We start from the raw sequence: 21344 nt of genomic DNA on the forward strand, positions 1-21344 counted from the left end.
CAAAGGGAGCTAATGCTGCCTTCAATACTCCTCGTCAGCTCGTAAATATGAAGTCTCGGCACATTCAAACGTTTTTGGTCGGAATTAATAACAAAATTATCCCTGTAACAAGAGTATTTTTTGGTGGCAGTTGTTTTATTTCAGAAATCAAACGGCACAGAGCTACTTTGTGATGCAGCGGCAGAAAAAAGAGAAGAAACTGCGCATCATTTATGTAAATTATGTATTAATTACATTTTTTTAGCCAAAGGTTGTCTTGTACATCACTTTTGCCCTAAATTCTTGACAGCTCCCATGCTCTCCGCCCCATAAACGTCACATATCGGCAAACTCGGGTACCACAGAAAATTTCCACTTTATTGGGTCGTTCATGTGCGCTCACCTCGTAATTGCAATATTTCCTACAGCTTGTGAAGGTAGCAATACTGCCTAGTGACAGCTAGAGATGTCAGCATGTTGTTTATTCCACACTGTACTGATGCAGTGATAATGCACTTACAAGTAGCCACAAATAGATCTGTAATACAGTGAAAACAACCTGTTCAGTGTCTGACCTGCAAAGCAATGCTGATTAGAGGCAGACAGCGGAGAATAAAGAGTATAAATGATGCAAGATTCTATGAAATGTAATTCCAAAGTGCTTGCCAAAGTGCATCCATTTTGAAAAATAGTAGCTTCCTGAAATGCATTGGTCAATACTTCATTAAAAAGGATGTTTTTCTTCTTCTGAGGTATGTTCATGCCAACAGCCATGTTCTGATAGGTGTTACAAATGCTTTTGCAAATGTAATTTGCAATTGATTCATTTCAGAATGCAGCTCTCTATTTGTTCCTTGTAAAGACAGAAACAATCCCTTTTATGAAGTGCTGCTTTAATATTATGTCTCAGCATATAACGTACACAGTTCAATACAGTGTTTCCATCATTTACTGGCAGCTTGTAAGGAAATGCCAGATATAGTAAGCTCATTAGGAGCGGTGATCTGTTGCTGTGTACACAGGCTAGGTGAAGGCTGAGAGCCGTCCCGGTGGCGGGGCTGCACAGGGGGCAGTCTGGGTGAGAGGGACACCCTCCCCTTCACAGTCTTCTCCAGATTCTGCACCCGCCTCTCCTGCTGCAGCCAGTAGAGCATTTCAGACCGATCGCAACGCATCTTGTCCCCATACGGCCTGCCCTGTGAGGGGAAACACAGAACTGGTGTATTGATCCCTCTGTAGTTTGGATGACAAAATAACGCTTGACTGCTCCAGTGGAGCTGCTCTGTGGCCAACAGAAGACTGTGGTTATATTGGGCAGTCCTCAGGTGTGAAAATCTGTAGCCTTAAGACCTTTTTTATTCCAAGTCACTTCAAATTTAAGAGACTAGACTAGAAAAGGTGACATCATTAAGACCTCTGAATCTGTATTTAAGACTCAAATGCAACATTTAACCATTTTTAAAGTCACAACAAAAGGAAAAATTACTTTTTCACATTGTTTGCCAATTTTCCTTTACTTAATAATAAATACCAAAAAGTTTACAACATTTTATTTTGTTGTATTTTTGTATCTAAATTACTTTTACGTCCTGGAAAATCTTTAATCTATCTAATCTGAGGTAACTATCTTTAATAGTTACCTCATAAATACATATTCTAACCAATAAAACCATCATAGATTTTAGAGCAATCCTGCCCACCTTAGCAAATAAAACCTTTACCTCCCTAACTGATATCCCATTTGTTTACACTTTGAATGATCTCTCCTTGCGTTACGTCCTGCAGCAATATCCTGTTTCAACAGGAACTATATCAAATTAAGGAAGCAAGATTCTCTCCAAATGCTGTTTCATTGTGACTTAAAGCATTTAAGACCTTTTAGAGACCAGCAGACACCCTGCTGTGTTATGTCTCAGTCAACCTTCTTTTTGTTAAAAGATAAGAACGTTAGGCAGCAATCCATGTTAGCGCATGTCTTTTCCCCCTTCATGTATGTCTAATCAAAATCCTTGTTACACAAATGTTTCTATTCTTACGATAAGATATGAGCTGCTCAACAGAGCGGATCCATGCAGTCAGCAGAGTGTTGCCGACGGGACTGGCCACTCACTTTGTATGAGACTGTGTCATGGAAGCGCTGTGTGATGTCGTTGATAATCTTGGACAGCCTCTTCTCCAGAGAGGAGATCTGAGAGTCCAGCTCACTCCTCTTCCTCGACTCCTCCATCCTGGCTGCGGAGGAGCCTTTGTAGCCTGGGGAGAGATGGGATGAGGGAGGGAGGGAGAGAGAGAGAGGAAGAAGGGCGAAATGAAAGACAGAAGGAAGATCCACAGTCCAGAGAGAGACTATGACATAATTCTTCAAGAAGAATATGTAGGGAGTTATGTTAAATAGTGGAGTGGAGTGAAGTGTGAACTTTTCTGTAGCCTATGAGAATGAATGAAAACCCTGCAAAGAATAAAAGCTGTCAAATAGTGATAATCATGTGTCTCCAGACTGACAGATACATACATATGGATGAGCAGGTCATTCAACATTGGTTCCTAAGAGACAGCAATCAAATACATTATATTCTTAGATCATTAGTTTGTCTGAATGAAACACTGATTTTGTGTTTTTGTTGACCTGTCAGTATCCTGGGAATGATGAGAAAAGCATACTTCACTGTCACTGCTAAATATTTATAATTATTCATGTCAGATTGTCAACAGCCATTCAGAAAGACAAGTGTAATTACTAGCCATGCTAGCTGTCCTAAACGACTTCATATTTTGCCTGGCTACACAGTGACACTGACAGGCTAGCAGAAACCAAAAATTTTGTTTCATACGACTACCATGTTTTTTCCACTTTACTAGTGCCAACTCTCCATGTGCACATCTGCAGCGTGAGCGTACCACGCTGACAGAATCTGCTGGGGTCAGAAGCTTCTGTCTCAAACAGCTCCAGACGAGCCATCAGCCTTTCCCTCTGCTGGATCAGAGGGGCAGCGCACTCCCAGGCTGCTGTGGCCTACACACACACACACACACACACACACACACACACACAGAGTTACTACAGATTTCTTCAAGTTAAATTTAAGATTTTCTAAAACCTTTTCAATGCCAATTTAAATCCAATTTATGACACATTTACCCCCAAAAATAAGCCTGAAGACTAAAAATACAGTAGACCTTTTCAAGACTGAACAGAACACTGCTGTAGGGGGCGAAGAAAAGGTTAAGATAGCTGGACTTTTGGCCAGAAGGTGTGTGGAGAAAGTGAATGAAACTCAGTCTATGAGCAAGCAGTGAACCTCCAACTACTCCAGGGTAGCTGCTTGGTAGCAAACAGTAAAAATTGTGGTTGTACTTGGTAGCTCCCTGGAAGGAATGTGTGTGTGTGTGTGTGTGTGTGTGTGGACACAACTGGAAATGTTAAAATAAATCTTTTCGGTCATGACCATTCAACTCCATTTGTCCTAAGCCATTAAAATGCTTCTTCCCTTCCCATTTGTTTCCAGGTTTCTATGTGGCAAAGATGTCTAGTTATTTGAATCTGAATAAGCAAAGAGGATTGTGGGAGGTGAAAATTTGCAGCTGTGAAGATTCAGCGTCAAATTTGCACAATACTGCAACCTTCACTTCCTTTTATTTATTAGATACTGCTCAATAGAGAAAATACATTCTCTGTAGAAACCCCGTCTGACCTGAACTTCTCTTGAAAACAAAAAAAATTGTGGTCTCACAGAAAACATTTCCATTGCACTAGAAACATGTCAGTGTTCTCGAGGAAGCGTGCACTGGATGTATTCCTGTGCATCCTTGTCCACCAGCCTACTGTACCTCCTCCAGCTGGTTTCTGTATGTGTGGGAGCTGTATTTGATGGCCATGTCCACTCTGTGGGCCTCAGGCAGACAGAGGATGGTCCAGATCCTCTCCAGCCTGCTCTGGATCTGCTCACCCTCCACCAGCCCGCCGCTCTTCTTCCACTTCTGCCCCACCTGCCACAGAGGGAGACATTACTGTTGGTTGTCTGTACTGTTGGTGATCTAGGAATTGAAGCTTATTCTATTGTTGCACTCAGTGTAAGTCACTGTGGATAAGAGCATCAGATAACGGGCTAAAATGGAAATGGGGAATGGAAATGTACGAACGTGCAAGCAAACATGCACACAATGACAGGCACAGACACACACAGGCACATAGACAGCCTCTGCAGTCACCACACTCCAAGGTCTGTCTCACACACACACACACACACACACACACACACACACACACACACACACACACACACACACACGCACACACTCTGTACCTGTTGGTCACCAGGTGTTACTTCCTCTTCTGGGCTTTCTTCCTCCTCTAAAAAAAACAAACACATAAAACACACTGCAACCTGATCCAGCATTGAGTCTTAAAACCGTATTTTATGCGTGAAAAAATGGGGTGAGATCATTTCACTTGTAGTGGCATGCCTTACTCAGGCTTGTTTCATGATATTGTATTGACACTTGTTCTAGAAAATGACTGCAACAGCTGAAACTGGAATCAAGTGGAATTATCTCGCTCCAGTGTCAGACTGTTTTTTGAGCTTCCAGTCAAAATGTCTAATTTGCATAATATTGACTTGGAAAGAATATCAAAATCCAGCCATGTTTGGCATGCCAAATGACCTCTGCAGTACAAAAGATGGCTAGATCACCACTGACAGCATGTCTGTTCCAGCTCTACAGTGTTTCTACCCTCCAGTGTGGGATCCTTCCACAGTCCTCCGAGCAGGACGCTGTTGACGTTCCACATTCCCGTCACATACTCCCGCTTCTTCCTCTTCAGAGCCTCCATCTTCTCCCTCCGACGTCTGCAGTCACACACAGAGAAGCGTGTGTAAATGGTCTGTAGTATGCATGTATACACACACACAATTACTGTAACATTCATATATACATACACACATTTACAGTGTGTAAAAACCTCATAACTGTGATCATACTATGTCTAAGTCTTAGTGTTTGTTTTAACCTACCTAGTGCCACATGGGTGGAGTTTATGGCAACAGGACAATTCAGCTAGTGTCGGGTGAGTTGTCAGTCACATAAAAGTATACTAAAGTGGCTTTTCAATACTTTCTGGGATTGTCTAAACCTTCTGGTACACATTGTGTGGCAACCCTCACCCATCTGGTACTCATAAGATTTCAAAAGAAAAATAAATATTAGAAGTATTTGTCCCAGGTCTGTTAAGGTACAGCTGTGGTGGAGAGGAGAGACTGATGATAGACAAACTTTAGCTTCTCTTTCCGACGCTGCTGGAGCTGCTTCATCTTCTCATCTTCTTCATTGTCGCTATCGCTGCTATTGTAAAGGTGGAAGATGGTGCTCAGGTAGTCTGTTTCCTGAACACACACACATGCATGCACAGAAAAATCAGTACACCAGCCAGTCACACAGTATTGGATCAAGATCAGACCCGTTTAACATGGACTAAGTAAAATCCTGCATCGTCATCAGCTTTGGGAACCGCATATTCTTCTTGGTCTCAGAACCAAAGTTATCCCCACCCCCACAACTACAAAAAATCCCACAGGAAACACACATACCAACACACACAACACACACCAAAACAAGCACATACTGAGAAAACACACACACCTGATTTGAAATGTATTGGAGGTAGTCTTCAAAAGAGAGGTTGGATTTCCCGGCAGCGCAGGCATGTGCACTCTGGTCCTCAGGTTTCTTATGGTCTGTCGAGATCACACACCTCTTCCTTTTCTCACATACACACACACACACACACAGACACACAGGGATGAGCAAAGTGGTGATACTGGAGGCAAAAAGGACTGCTTGGTTGTTAAAACAGGAGTACCTGTGAGACAAGGGGTGGAGTGTTTTCAGCTCAGGGTTGAGAAGCTTCTCCTGGTTCTTCTGCTTCATGCTACATCTTGTCTTGGAGTCGGTCAACGCTGGCTCAAAAATTGGATCCTACACACACAGACGGTGCAAAAACACCTTCTTCATTTCTTACCCGTGTTACATTACTCACCTCGCACTCCCCAGATGTCATTTCGCCTGTCGACATGAGCGACCTGTCCATGCAGGCTTCTCACCTCGTCAAACTGGAGGTATTGGTGTGAGATGGTTTTGGACAGCTCAAGGTACACCTCCTTTATCTCCTCTCCTTCAGAAATGTTACGGTCCAGCCATTTCACTGTGGATGGCGAAATCTGTTGATCATTAAAACATCAAAGCATGTGCTGAAGTTATTCTCATACCCAGGAGGAGTCCCAGTAGGTGTTACAATTTAAGTTAAACATAGGACTTTTTAAGATCTTTTTAATGCCAGTTAGAATAAAGTAGTCCTATCTGAGTATACGTATGCGTGACTAGGCTTTTTGAAAATGCAACATCTTTAAGACACTTAAAACTGAATTTAAAGCTTAAAGGCGGTATTTAACAGTACTCAAGGATTTAAGAGGCCTTGAATTTAGATAAACAAACTCAAGAAATTTTAAGACTTCAGTATAATTTTCCTCCCTCCCTCCCTTCTACACCCACCTCGTCGTTGAGGTGATTGTAGACGGGAGGGTGCATGCATACGTCGATGGTCTCGGGGAGGACAGGGCGGGGGATCCTGGGTGCTGCCAAGCGAGCCACCATGACCCGGGGCTGACCTTTGACCCCGGTCCGAGTCCGTCCCTGGTATGGGGTCCGGTGCTCGGCCCGGGGCAAAGCCTGGATCTGGGGCGGAGAGCGGGGCAGGGGGAGGGTCACAGCCACCACGTCCTCTTGGGGGAACGGCTCCGGCAACAACACCTTCCTCCTGGCTTTCCTCCTCTCCTTCTCTTCCTCCAGCTTCTAGAGAGACGTTGGGGGGGGGGGAGTGAGTGTGGACAGAAAGTATGGATAAGAGACAAGTAGTGTGTGTGTGTGCATGTGTGTAATTGTACGGTAGGTGTGCATGCCTTTCTGTCCGCTGTATGTGTGTCTGCAGACCACACTTTTAAGGTCTATCCATTGTGTGTGTGTGTGTGTGTGTGTGTGTGTGTGTCTACCTGCAGCCTCTCTTGGAGCCCCTGCAGGTTGGAGGAGGCATTCCAGGACATGGCACTGAGCAGCGGATCAGAATCTGCCTCAGGGTCGATCACTGCCTCAAGCAGTCTGTCCTGAACTAACCTAAACACACACACACACACACACACACACACACTTGTCTACTGTCTTTACATCGCATTATATGATAAGCTGGAAATATGTGCTTTATAGCAAAATCACTACTATCTCTGCTAGTTTCTTTTGGTTAGACAATTATGAAAAACAGAAATGTACTTTGTGAGATACTGAATTTTTTTTTAGGAATATGTTTGTTATACATATGGCAACATGTTGTGTGGATGTGTCTGTGAGTTGGGTGCCTTGAGTATGTGACACGGAAATAAAATCAATCAATCAATCATCAGTGAATCAATCATTCATACTCAGACCTGTGCAGGTCTTCAGCAGGGTCTAGAGGTATGTGGTGGCTGGAGTCAGACTCAGTGTGGTGAAGCAGCACCACAGGAGACGGCCGTCTGGGTGGCAGAGGCTCCATCTCCAGTTCATGCATGAGAGTCTCCCCCTGCAGGTCCGGCATGGAATTACAACCCTGACAGGAAAAATAAACAGCTGCATTCAAACTTCTTAACCTCGCCATACTGACACAAGCTGTGCTGCACTTGTGTGTGTTGCACTGCAGGAAGCATGATAGATGAATTATCCTACGATACCTTCAGTCTACTGTAGCGTAGATGCCAAATCTGCAAATCCTTGTCTGATCTGGATGAAATTCTCGTGGATGAGTCGACATGCTGTACGTCTACGAGCAAACACACACACACACACACACACACACAGACACACACATACACAGCTACACATAGGATGGTGTCTTCAACAATCTACAGATCGATCATTTCAAAGAGCGAGGGAGACCGAGAGAAGGAGGCAAAGAGAAAGAAGAAAAAGAAAAGTAAGTAAAAGAGCATATATTTGTCACTATCTTCTCTGTTCCCTTACAGTGTGTTTGTGTCTCTACATCGCTGGATGTGCTGTGTAGCTGGCAAGGCATCAGGTGATAGACTCGCTCCAGGTCCAACTCCCCCATACTCTCTGTCATCTGAGGAAGACCAACCATGCAGGGAAGACAAGAGAGAGAGGGGATAATGCAGCACAAAATGCTGGGAACACTTGAGTGAATTTTGCCAAGTTACAGAGGACCCTAATGTTTTGTTTGTCACACAATGATATGATGATGATGACACAATGATACCAACAAGTTACACGTTTTTGGTTGCTTGTGATTTAGGAATTGAAGCTCATTCTACTGTTGTGGTCATTCCAAGTTGCTCTGGATAGGAGTGTCAGCTAAATTCCAAAAATGTAAAATGTAAACCATGTGTTTTTTTAAACCTGTATTTATCCGGGGAATGTTGACTGAGCATGCTTGCTCTTTTCCAGGAATGCCAAGTTCCACACACATTCAAATCCGGGAGCTGCCCAGTACAACCACAGTCTTCTACTGTTACATTCAGGTATATATATACAGGTCTATATTCTCTAGACCTGTATATATTCCTGTTCTCTCTACCTCGTGTATTGCTCTGTCTAGAGTGGTGTTGGGGCTGTCAGTCTTCCTGCTCAGAGCCTTGGTCTGCAGAGCAACTTCCCCTTTCAGGCTGTTCACCTCACTGCACCACTCTGCTTTCAACCCAGTCCTCCGTCTGGCCTTGATCCTCGCCGCTATGGTGCGTCGGATAGAATGAATGTTCAACCTGAAAGGAGGAAAAGAAAATATTTCATTCTCAGGGCCAGATCGCAAAACAGAAATTAAGTGTTTCAAAGTGAGTGAGCAGTGAGTGAAGAATGGATTTTGTGTTGATAGAAATCTTTTTCAGTCCTTAACTTAAAATAGCAAAGCTTCCCATGCACATGGGTTTTTCTGAGTCTTTTTTGGTGAATTTTCGGCAGCCCTATATATATGAAATCTTAAAGAGGCCTATATGGCTATGAATATGTGCAGTGTAAAGGCTATTTGCATCTTCTATAGCTTCAGGTTCCTCCTTAAATATATTCCTTATTTTCACTTTGGTTCTTTGTATTACTCAAAACAATTTGCAACATGCAGTATGATCACCAATGAGGGTTTATTTGGAAAATTTGACTGGATGTCCTATTTTCTATTCTGGCTGGCTTGACACTGCTCACACACACACGTGCACGCATACGCACACACACACACACACACACACACACACACACACACACTTCATCTAAACATGTTTCAGGGATGTGGTCAGGGAAACACAAAATCAGGGAAAGGTTGGAAAACAGGGACTCTCAAATAGAAATAAATTGGCAAAAAACTTGAAATTCCATCAAACCCTGAAACACCGCCTCCCCTTTATTTAACCAAGTCAGTCCTGTTGAGTCCCCTCCACTCACAGGCTGGTGCAGTCCCGGGCCAGCCGGGCCCCCAGCCGGCTGCGGTTGACCTCTTGGGAGAAGACGGCGCGCCGGCGCAGCGTGTCCAGCAGGGGGAGGTAGCTGAGGTAGAGCTGCTGGCAGAGCCGCAGCACCTCGCCCGCCATCCGGCTCCGCAGCTCCCGGTTCTCACCCGGGGTCAGCGTCGGGTCAGGCCTTTTCTCCCGCAGGGCCTGCCAGATTAGACCCAGCTCCGAAGTCAGCACTGATGACTGGGGGGGGGCAAACAAGAGTGGGATGAAGAGTGTGTGTGTTTGAGAGAGAGAGAGAGAGAGAGAGAGAGAGAGAGAGAGAGAGAGAGAGAGAGAGAGAGAGAGAGAGAGAGAGAGAGAGAGAGACCCACCAGCGCTCGCTCGTCCTCAGCTGCTGTGCTGTGTATGACTGATTGCTCCTTGATCCTGTGTTGGAGCTGCTGACAGAAGTCAGCCAGAGAAGCTGGGAAGGTGATGAGCCTTTCAGTCACAGGACGCTCCATCTGACTGTCCTCTGCTGGCAAACAGAATAGAACAGAATAGAATAGAATAGAATAGAATAGAATAGAATAATTCAGATGAGGTCTTGTTTTTTTGTTCAGTCCCCTTTCACATTGGCCTCATGTCATCCGCCATGTTGGACACAGAATGTAAACACATTTGCTTTTGATGATGTTGTATGACAGCCCATAGGACATTCCTATGTTCGAGGCTCGGTGTGAATTGTTTCCTACACAGTATGGACCCAGATCAGCATGCCATGATATGATACAAGATGGGATCTTCAAATCAGACTAGCACTCAAATACACATGAATGAAATTTACACTGATCTAAGTCTGTGGGAGTCTCTTTTCAGTAACAGAAAGGTTGTACCTGTCTTCTCTGGGATGCTGCTGGGCTGTTGGTGGAAGTTGAGGAGATTTAGGACATCATGGTATGTGTGGTGGATATCTTGACTGCAGGCCACCAAATGGGACTGGGACAGGAGCTGGTCCTGATCCTCTGCTAGGCTCCTCTGGCCTTCAGCCAGCCGGGACGACTGGCCACCCACTATCATTCTGGGAAACCCACCTTTCACTCACCTGTTTGGCAATGAGCACACATGAGCTCTAAGGTTTTTCTAAAATGGGCTTAAAGTTGGATAACATATGTTGGCTACAGCAAAGCAGCGTTGCTTGGAGTGTTTTTACACTTTCACTGCAGTGTTGTCAACTTCAACTTAAGCTAGGTTTCTTACATTAGCTATTCCGCTCAGCTAAGTGATAGGCTATATGAAACACTTGATTTAAACAGTAACATTATTGAAGCAAACCTTACATATAAAAAATGAATAAAACGTGCCTTTCGTAGAACATAATCCAGAAACTATTATGACTTTCATGAGATTGCAGCCCCGCTCCCTCCAACGGCGACGCGTTGCTTGGTAACGCGTTCCTTCAGACAGATGCCTTCAAGTACTGCTCGTATACTCCGATTTACTGGTCGAAAACTATGCTGCATTCATGTCTATATAGGAAAGGGGTATATACAGTACGAGCTTCTTATTTGAAAATACCTTTCACATCAGTTTTTTTCTTATGTCAACAAGGAAATAGTCAAGTACAGGGAATTGAATATTTATTTCAAATTAAACAAACAAAATTAACGATTTTAATCATATAAGTCATTTTACAATCACAGCTTTTGAAATGCCATGGCAGGATACGACTACTTGCTAAATTTTTTATTGGCTTTTAGTTTGCTGTAAAACATAAAGTCAAATGTACCTCTGTGTGTTAAGTGTGAAAAAGCTGAGCAGGAGCAACCAAAGGCTACAGAAAATGTCAATCATGGCATGGTAACAGCTTCAAACTAGTTCAAATGCATGGAGACTCCCAAATCTTTGATTTCAAACCCAATATTTCTGACAGCACTCAAAGGCATCAAGACACTGGGAGAGATGCAGCCAAAATCTCCTGTTTCCTTTTGGAATAAATAAATGAAGGCACCAGTACCAGACCTGGGTGCAGATCTAATACTGTTAAAGCCAGAGTGTAGGTAAAGGTAGGTAAAGGAGGGTAGTTGAGACGTTAAAACCTCAAATATTTCCTTTTGTAAATGCCACTCCCTGACTGGTGTTGTGTTCCATGTGAGAGACCAGGTTACACATCTAATTTACATGAGGACTGACAAACCAACAGACATCAAGTATAACAGAAAATCAATCATGGATCGATCGAGAGATTTTATACAGCTTGTCATTCAATAAAAATTAGACATGCTAAGTGTTGTTTTTGGACATTTTTATTGTATTAACTGTGTTACAGAGGAAAAGAACAACTATTTCCCACATATTCATGTAAACTTTTGTCAAACAATATAAATGCTTTTCTTTGTGCATCTTTGGGTCCATAAGAAATTTTGGACACAACAGCTTTTTGAGTTCAGCACCTTTCTTTTCCTTATAGGTTGTGACAGTCGACGTTGGGAAGGCATAGCAATACAATGACAACTACAGTACCTCAAAAGGTAATGAAGACAGCAACTAAAACAATATAAGAACTATTCCACTGGTAGGGAATAGGTTATAGTATACAACATTCAAAAAACCCAAACAAATTACTCAAAACAATAAACAACCCAACACAAAACTAATCATGCAGACAACAGTTATTTTTCAGAACAGGTATTTCCATTTTTTTCTGGTCAATAATATCAGTGGATTAAAAACTATTTTGAAAAATGAATTAAACTTACATAATGTTTAGTTCCCTGGCCATCAAAACAGTTAAAGGGAGAGCAATCACAAGACATAATACTATGGGATAAGGGCTATCGCTGGCATTAACATCTTCAAAAGGTGGCACTTCAATGCTTGGGCTAATGGCAATTACACTTTAGTTCATTGTCTATGTTCTGATTCCCTTAACTTTAACATTTAACAGTGATAAATAACTTATATATGTAAAGCATGTGAATTGCTACTATGCTACTTGTCTATATAAATATATAAGCTTGCATTTTCTTCCTCTCTGCTTCATAAAGCTTCTGAAATAGGCATATACATTTTCTCGATAACAGTAGCATTTTAATTAAGGTTCAGCCCTTTTTCCTCCATGAACAGCCTCCAAAATAACAGGAGTGCGGAGTTTGACTACTCCCTTCGATGCAAACGCAGATTCACAATGCAGGGGGTGACAAAAAGGTTTTACTAGAAGAGGAGAGTCTTCACCCTAACGCTGGCGTTATTTGTGAATGTTCATGGGAGTCTCACTAAGGTGTTACAAAGCTTCTACCACAAATGAGGCAGGTCACATTCAATCTTGAACGTATGGTGTAACTGTGATGTTTTGCCTGATGCGTGGCTTAGACGGCAGCACCCCCAACGCTCTCAGAATAAATGCAGTGGTGAAAACTACAACACTTATATGTAGGGGAAAACTGCGACCATCACAGTACACTGTCTGAGGGAAGCTGCCTAGCGATTTTAGTGCCTCCTTAACTTCAGCTATGTCTAGTAGCATAAAGGCTCCAAACGACCCAAATTGAAGTTTTATTGGGAGGTGACAGAGTCCTGAGCGGAGTCCTGAGGAGGGCTTGGTGCGGGCGGAGCGCTGCTGAACATTAACTTCCTGAGGATGTCTGCGTAGAAAGGTCCGTACACACTCTTGTTGTAGTTGACCAGGGAGATGTATTTCGCTCCCAGAGATGCCAACTCAGGCTTGATGGCAGTCAGGCCAGCAGGTACCTGTTCAAGTTTGGCCTGGGGCTTGGGATCGAAGATGAGTGCCATGAAGTACTGCTGTACACGTTCCTCTGTGGAGAAATCAAGAAACGGGAAGATAACTGGGTTAGAATATGTCAAACAGGATACACTTGCTGACAGTGTGATGGAGAACAGGTGAGCGTCTTACCGACGAGAGTGCGGATGGGATCGTCCTTCTGGGCGATGCTGCAGATCTGGCCTGTGAGTGTGGCCTGCAGCGCCGGGGTCAGTGCAGGGTAGTTCCTCTCCGTCAGAGACTTGTTGAGCTCACAGCAAATCTGAGTGCTGGCGTCCTCTAGTGCCTCTTCCAGGTTGAAGTCCCTTCAGGTAATTCAGAGAGGAGAGGAGAGTTCTGGGTTGAGCTCCCACTTCAGGTTGTGTGTTCTGGTTGTTCAATGTGCACATAAATACATCGCATATCTTGTATAGCCTTGTATAGCCTGTGTGTATGTGTGTGTGTGTGTGTATGGCCCGCTTTACACCTGGTATTAACATGCGTCTGTGGTGATATGTGGACTTAAGGGTATAAAAGTGGACTGACTGGCTGTGCATCCCTTCCAGCAGCACACTGGTCATCCTCTTCAGACGGTCTGACAGGGACGGCAGGCCCTGGATGGGTCCTCCGATGGCGCTGTAGACAATGAGCAGCACCTCGTTCACTGCCTGACACTGCTGGAGCTGCCACTGGATCTCCCGCAGGCGCTGCTCATCTGTCATCAGGGTCTAGAGGGGACCCAAAAAAAGATTAGTGCCAATACAATTGACAACAGCTGGAGATTTCTATGTGTTTTAAAAGAGAGTCTGCTCTTTGACACCATGTTAATAGAGGGTCATTATAAGATTTTTTCTTAGAATGAGGAATAGGGGATTGAATGCTACAAAATGCTTTTGAAAATGCAGAATCTTGTGATTTGCTGTGACTGAAAGCTCAGTACTCTCTCTATGCATGTGAATACCAACCAAACTGTGATTAGGTGTGAGAGATTTGGGCATGGGCAGCCAGGATGTGTTAGTGCTCCACTCCACTACAGCTTACCGAGTGTTTCTGCCCCGTTCCTTGGATAACTGTGTTAGCTAGATACATTTGTTAACAATTTGACATAAGCCTGGGCTTTTGTGCTCCTTGGTGCAAGATTAAAATTGAGTCTAACTTGCTACCAGCGCAGCAGCTCCTTAAACCCCAAACCAGCAAAAACGCAGGCTTAGTCAGAGTTAGCTGGATTATGACCATGCCTTTTTAAACTTACTCCATCCATGAACTCATTTCCAGAAATGGCTCCTTTCCTTAGAGAGATGCCAATAGACCAAGGTGCTATTTATAACTAGACAAGCTTTTAGAAGAGAACGCCAAGATCCTTTGGTGTTTGAAAGATACAGTTTCCACAATGAAAATAATTAAATAGCCTACTTATATTAACTACAATGATGCAATATATAATAATAATCAATATGGGCTATAGACGCAATATTAAATAGCCTACTTATGCATTTGTCTGCAATTTTCTGCCAGGATTGATCTCTCATTTTAGAGACTTTGGAGTTACATTTCATTGTTAAGGTATGTACGACAGTACTAACCACTGAGCCACCCACAAATAATGAGCACAGAAATACACAGGTAATGAAATCTCTCTCTCTCAGTTACACACACCTCAGGCAGTGGGCTCTTATTGTAGTCCCAGGTGAGGATGTGGAGGAAGGCAGTGTTGATGACCAGGAAGGGCCCAGGCAGCGCTCGCTGCTCCTTCCCCTGGCCGCTGGTCTGGTCTGTGGGGTTCGAGGCCGACAGCAGCTCCTCCAGTGATGCCTTGATCCAGGAGGTGGTGTGGTCCAAAGCTCCTGAGGATGTTTATCAACATCATAATGGTCACATGTGGTTTGTTCTTAACACTCTTCCTGACAATCAACAGAATGGCCCTAAAATTATTTGTTTTTTCCATCGACTGGAATTCAATTCAAAGGATGATTTTTATTCTACTTTGGCTGAACATTTTCTTTTTTCAGCACATACATCTCAAGGAGCAGTAAGCCTTCAACATCAGTCACTTTGGGAATATTTCACTTTGATAGAATATCCAACAGCGGAAAAACAGTATATTCTTATGCAAAAAATTATATTCTGACATTTAGACATTATTGACAGCTAGAGAGAGAAGGGTGACTCACTGGGTGTCTTGTCCAGGATGCTCTGGAACTTGGCCCTCTCATATTCAACACACTGCTTCTGCAGCGCAGGCCTCAGATTATCGATGGTGAGGTTTACCATGTCCATCTTCATCAGGTCCAGCACACGGAAGATCTCCCTAGTGTGCAGATATAACCAAGCCACTGTGAATGACTTCCTTTTTGCCCATCCCTCAATAAGGACACACTTACACAATGAAAGGTTCCACTTGGAAACATACTAAGAGGATTTTGCAAATAAATGTATAAAAACTGTGCACATTCACAAGGTGCAAAAACCATAGACTGCTCATCATCAGCGTGTTCATGGTGCTGCCATTAATGATGCAACCACCTCAACAAACTGAGCTGCTATCTATATGAATCTTCCCTCACTGTTAACTGAGATGAACGCTTCTCACACTTTTCCTGAAATGTAAGTGTGGTTTGATGATACAGATAAGAAAACTCGGAACAGTAATTTACTCTCTCTGACATAAGTTTGGAATTGTTGTCATTACACATTCTCAGTGCAACAATTTCACTTGCCCTGTTAATGTACAAGTGTGTACAAGTCACTTGTGTAAGATGATCAGATGACTAGCAGTGAAGAGACAACAACGCTGCTCTAAAGTTACCCCGGGCCCTCCTGGCTTACTTGAACAGTGCCACTATGTTGTCTGTGCTCTCCCGGAGCTTCTTGACTTCCTCATCCCTAGTTGGCGCACACATCTTGCCCATGGTGTTTATGATGTAAATGGCGAGCCCCTGGATGTCCACAGCATCATTGTCAGCCTGCTGGCGAATCAGGTCCATGTCCAGCACCTCCATGATCTGGGTCCGCATCCGGTTGGCACCCGGATTAAGGAATGACAGTAAGATCTATCCAATTGAGATAAAGAATAAGTGTTATCTTTGTAGATCAAGAGAAGCAGATGAGTTAGAGAAGGATTTTTCAGCTTTGAGACAATTGAGATGTGGATTGTGCAAAAGGGGCTGCAACTTAATATCAGAAAGATGTCCCTACTACTTTGTACATTCAGTGTAATAGAAGCATGGCTGATTTTTGTTTGCAATGATCCAATAGAGCTGTAAAGAGCAGATCACGTGAGCTGACCTCTCTGATCTCCTGCAGTAGTCTGATGGCTTGCTGATACTCAGGCGGGTCGTCGTTCAGCTCAGACTCCAGGATATCCCAGAAGGCCTTGTGCACATTTTCTCTAACTGCCTTCCATAGACTGAAAAAGAAAAAATGGTGGATGTTGTCTTTTTGTCTTATTTGTGCATCTCAGGCTTTGTCCAGCCAGGGCAGAGGTGTTGTCAGGATTTCAGAGCATGTGAGGCTCAGCCAAGAGGCAGTATGTTCTCACTGTTATCTTGGCAAAGGGAAGGTGCACAAAGTACTAGATGCAGAGATGCCAATAATCATGACACACATCATCGTCAGATTAAAAAAAAAGTTTGTTTTTTTTCCTCCGAGTAATGGTATCACAATAAAATTCTATAATTTTTTCTGCTGAGCCTAAAAAACATTTGATAAACAATAATGTGAATTTTATTCTGCATTTTTTGCTCATATTAATTGAGGGTGCTAATAATTCTGGAGGGCACTGTACAGTGATAAATTATAGTGGGCTGTCTGCCTTATCTGGTGCTGTCCCTCTCCTCACTCCCCCCTACTGAATTCTTCTCTTGCCTCCTCTTATTTCTCTCCAAAGAGGTACATTTAATCAGAGATTGTGCCTCATATAATTCACTAGCTCATAATATTATTAGTGTGTTACTTTTGTTTGTTTGTTAGATATGGAAACTTAACTTTGAGCATAACTTATTTTGAGAAACAAACTATTTCATGTCTAATCTTCTTAGAAAGCTGATATTTTTCTATGCTTCATCATAGCTATAGTAAAAGCAATGGAAAGGCCCAATGTCTTTCCATATTTGCATAATCAATCAGTACTTTAACCAAAGAAAATCATATATCCTCTCTGGTCTTTTTCTAACATTATGTTTTCTGGCTCTGGAGACGCAAGATCTTTTCTATGTGGCCCCTGTACCTGTCCTGAGGTAGATTGACTGGCTCCAGATGGAAGTTGCGGTCGACAATGATCTCATGGGCAAGGCTGAGATTGGACAGGTCCCGGGCAGAGTGCATGACTTCGTCCAGAGTTAAGGTTTTGGGTGGGCTGGCTGTGGGCAACAAACATTGAGCAAGTGTTGTCAGCAGATTAAGAAGAGCTCAAACAAAAACGTGGAGGAGTAGAATGGATTGTTGGAGTTGCATGACGACAGCGATGGGGCTGGCTATGCTTGGAAATTTTTCCGATGCCAATACAGGCTCCAATACCTATTCTAAAATGTTACTTTTTCAATACCTTTCTTTATTGAATGCATTGAAATAAATGATTTTTCTGTCTCACATTTGTACATGCTGTTTTTCTTTAGAAAAAGTAGGCTCACACTCTTGTGGAATTTCACAATTTTATGGGAGCAAAGCCCCTGTAGCAAGGATCACATTGAACAGCAAAGGCACCAGTAAAACAACTTCTGGGTTACACCATAAACACAGGCAGAGCTCCGGGATAGGAAAAAAGACTGACACTAAAAAGAAAACAATGAGCCAAAAGCTGTGGAGTGAGGTTACGCAGTAAGGAGAAAACAGGTTGAGGGGGTAAACTCACAGGAGGGCGTGCTGTGCTTGCTGGAGCAGTCGCTAGTGAAGCTCTCACGGGAGCAGTCCAGGTCGCTGGACGATGTCATGCTGTCACAGCGCTCCGATGATGATTCCACATCACTGCCTTGGTCCTCGCCACTGGATGTGGAGGCGGGTCGCTCGTCATTTAGAGGCATCTTGGGCTAGAGCTGTGGATGAGAAGTTGGTTGTAACACTTTAGCTCATTGAACCACTAACTTGGTTAATTAGGCTACAGAATTCCTGTCCGTTTCTATTACTGAACTTCTTCAGCAACTCTCATGCTAATGAGTAAAAGGCATTTGGCTACTTTTACAGCAAACAAGTGTGGTTTCTAAGTTTCATTTCTAAAAAAAGTTTAGCATTCCTTTTGTTGGACGCTATTGTCTAGACGGGTATTTGGCTGCTCCAACAGGAATCGCAACAAGAGTAAGATCTCTGGCTAGTTTTTTTCTGAGAATTGCTGATCAAAATTCAAAATTTAAGAAGCAGGGTTCACTGAGATGTTAGCTCTACCCGTGTGTAAGCGTGTGTGTGTGAGTGTGAGAGAGTGACAGGGAGAGCATTAATTTTTCACTTTGCAATAGTTTGTTAGTTTTGTTGCTAGGGGAGATAACAGAGTGGAGCAAAAATACCAAACACACTCAATAAAACAGCTGGTGGGCCAGTCGTCAAGGAAACGGAGAGACAGTTGCCCTGTTTCACAGCTCCAAGCATCAACACCTTTTAAAACTCAGGAAGGAGCTATGGGAACATACTGGAAGGAACTCTTGACCACTCAATGTGTGCTTATTGCAATGGAGTCAACAATGTTATGCAAATCCAAGACACAAAAAACCCCATTTCCATAACTAGGTTTAAACAAAAGCCTGTATTCCTCGAGGACAAAAAGGACACTGTGTTCTGGCCTGGCAAGATCAAATGTGTCTCCAGGGCAACATGGGACAACAGTGGGTTTCTCAACAGTCAAACAGATCCAATTACACCTCACTGCCATGTCACATGTGTTGTCTCTTCCTCACAAAGGTAATGCCATCAGGAAAAGTGAGAAAACGAGGGGCAATAGCCCAGCTGAGTAAATTCAGTTACAACAGCCTATTCTGCTGTGTGAAAACCCAGACATCTGCCATGAACGGTGTCAACTTAGAGGGGTAATGAGTGATATTTGGGCTGGTATGTCTCAATAAGGAAACTCACAGCAGTGTGGGTCCATGGAATTATATGCTTACAAACAATAAGAAACAGATCACCACACTTGGATGAATAACACTAAAAAAAATCTTAATTATTAAGGCCTACAATGCAGTAAGCTTCTGCCTCTCTATCATCTGACCCACACCATGCAGGCAGGGTGACCCTTGGGTGTTCCTGTTCCTGGTCTCAGTTATCTCCTGCCAAAAATGAATGCACACTCCCTTGCTGCTCTTTTGGTTTAAAGATAGCACGCAGGGGTGGGGGTGTCTGTGACTTCCCTCTATAGCCTACATGCCCCCCTGCTGCGTCCGAAGCCTATTCATTACATCATCCGCCAGACTTGACAGCTAGGTCACAGCGAAGCAGCAGGCCAATTTTCACAGATTATCTTAAGTGAAGGGTCCAGTGCAGTCCAGAGGACTGATTAAGGATTAGGTCTACTTTGTCATCTGCTGCTTCGTTATGAGAAGACCTCTTTAAGCAGTTTGAATATCAGGCAGCATGCAATGCAACATACCATTACACCGGATCTATACTGCAAAAAATGAAAAGAAAAATAAACAACTGACATATGTGAATATGTTTAGAGATGTGCATTGTTAACAACATATTTTATGAATATGCTAAATATATTTTGGCCAGGCAAAATATGTTTTGAATGTCATCTACATTAACAAATACATTTTTTAGCCAATATTTGGATTCTAAACATGTTCTGATGTACCGATGAAATGTATTTTTCCAGCTCTGATATAGAAAATTGTTACAAGAACTCCTGCAGAAGCTTGTACCAAAGCCTTGGCTTTTGCAATATGCCTAACGCTGCTTTCTTTTTGCATTATGTATAGAACTGTAATACAATTTGGCATCTGGAATAAGGACCAATGATTATATTATCAGTCCCTGCAATCAAAATAATGTAAACAAAGAAGTGGCTCAGGAGGCTGGTCTAGCTACATAGGGACTCTCCTTATTGGCTGCAGACCCCTGTCGCTCACCCCTACAAGGAAAATCCTTGGTTACATTGCTGTGCACATGGATAAAAAAACACATATCCACACACGCGTCAGTGATGGGTACACGTGATCTGAGCTACAGAACCAAAACAACAGCCTCCATGCTTGAACCAATCCAAGAAAGAAGTGCATTACAACTAAATGCATAATGCAGATGCAGCAGTATACAGATTCATTGTGTTAACTGTCAATGTAATGTTTGTTTATGATATGGCAACGTTTACATTACAATCTCTACAATTGGCTGACTATATTTGAACAGTCGAATATAAATCACGAATTTGCGTTCATTTGATGGAGCAAATTGAAAACTATTTTTTAACATTAGCGTTAACGTTTACTAGCTAGAACCTTCGACGAGTCAAGTTTCCGCTCCACAACAAGGCGAGCTGGGCTGACTTTCAGCCAAACTAACGTCAAAGTTATCTAGCTAAAGCCTACCGACTGACTTTAAATCATAATTAGAGTAAAAGGTGCTGCTCAAAAGCGACTTTTACCTCATTCAAGTCTCCGTTAAGGGAGACTGACACCAAAAATAGCTCAATTGTGAGGGAAAGTCGTCGACGTCCTGTTCAGTGCTTCTCTCCGTTTAAAGGTCCTTCGTTCCCCCAGCTGGCTCCGAGGGCGAGCAGGACAAATCATCCCACACGTAGGGGCGTTCAACGGCCAAGCAGGAGCAAATCGGATGTTTTTAACTAGAGTGCTCGATTGAATTATTCTATTTTGTAAAACTAATAGTATTTAAAAACTTGCTACACATAAACTAAAAAGCATATCTTGTGTTTGGGTCGTGCAATACAGTACAGAATACCACATCACACCGCACTTATCTGAAATGGTTTGCTCCGCTCCACTTCACGTGGGACGTCTTTGTTTACGGATGTGACCTCAGTTTGTGTGTGTGTGTGTGTGTGTGTGTGTGTGTGTGTGTGTGAGTGTGTGTGTGTGTGTGTGTGTGTGAGTGTGTGTGCATGTGTGAGTGCGTGCGTGCGTGCGCGTGCCTGTCACGATTTCCGACCTGAGGGCTTTACAGCATCGAAGACTTCTTTTCCTGTGTTATTTCATGGACAACAG

At 43.2% G+C, this 21344-nt stretch overlaps 2 protein-coding genes across 2 annotated transcripts; both read right to left on the bottom strand.

The window, feature by feature from the left end:
• Positions 1–729: 729 nt before the first annotated feature.
• ccdc87 (coiled-coil domain containing 87) lies at positions 730–10517 on the bottom strand. The gene is made up of 19 exons (XM_071905749.2): positions 10334–10517; positions 9830–9975; positions 9448–9698; positions 8594–8777; positions 8023–8122; positions 7734–7822; positions 7452–7612; positions 7023–7143; positions 6526–6825; positions 6078–6194; positions 5812–5952; positions 5617–5739; positions 5251–5360; positions 4711–4826; positions 4275–4330; positions 3808–3966; positions 2878–2992; positions 2090–2232; positions 730–1175 (listed from the first exon to the last, which is right to left on the bottom strand). The coding sequence occupies exons 1-19, from the start codon at positions 10515–10517 to the stop codon at positions 924–926; spliced, it is 2868 nt and encodes a 955-aa protein (XP_071761850.1). The 3' UTR covers positions 730–923.
• A 1219-nt stretch (positions 10518–11736) lies between these two features.
• Positions 11737–20875, bottom strand: tcp11l2 (t-complex 11, testis-specific-like 2). Its single transcript, XM_071905628.2, has 10 exons — positions 20768–20875; positions 18050–18230; positions 17426–17558; positions 16486–16606; positions 16027–16250; positions 15372–15508; positions 14857–15044; positions 13747–13928; positions 13354–13526; positions 11737–13255 (listed from the first exon to the last, which is right to left on the bottom strand). Exons 2-10 carry the CDS (start codon positions 18216–18218, stop codon positions 12993–12995), a joined length of 1590 nt encoding a protein of 529 aa, XP_071761729.1. The 5' UTR covers positions 18219–18230; positions 20768–20875; the 3' UTR covers positions 11737–12992.
• Between the last annotated feature and the right edge of the window lie 469 nt (positions 20876–21344).

The sequence above is a fragment of the Centroberyx gerrardi genome, chromosome 24 (genome assembly GCF_048128805.1).
Source record: "Centroberyx gerrardi isolate f3 chromosome 24, fCenGer3.hap1.cur.20231027, whole genome shotgun sequence".
In the NCBI taxonomy this organism is placed as follows: domain Eukaryota; kingdom Metazoa; phylum Chordata; class Actinopteri; order Beryciformes; family Berycidae; genus Centroberyx; species Centroberyx gerrardi.

Coding starts and splice junctions, on each gene's coding strand:
- tcp11l2 (XM_071905628.2), bottom strand. CDS start 18,218: ATGCCTCTAAATGACGAGCGACCCGCCTCCACATCCAGTGGCGAGGAC. Junction 16,251..16,485: donor TACTGCAGGAGATCAGAGAG/GTCAGCTCACGT, acceptor TCAATTGGATAG/ATCTTACTGTCATTCCTTAA. Junction 15,045..15,371: donor CATCCTGGACAAGACACCCA/GTGAGTCACCCT, acceptor AAACATCCTCAG/GAGCTTTGGACCACACCACC.
- ccdc87 (XM_071905749.2), bottom strand. CDS start 10,517: ATGATAGTGGGTGGCCAGTCGTCCCGGCTGGCTGAAGGCCAGAGGAGC. Junction 7,823..8,022: donor TGTAGAGACACAAACACACT/GTAAGGGAACAG, acceptor GTTTGCTCGTAG/ACGTACAGCATGTCGACTCA. Junction 5,740..5,811: donor CCTGTTTTAACAACCAAGCA/GTCCTTTTTGCC, acceptor TGTGTATGTGAG/AAAAGGAAGAGGTGTGTGAT.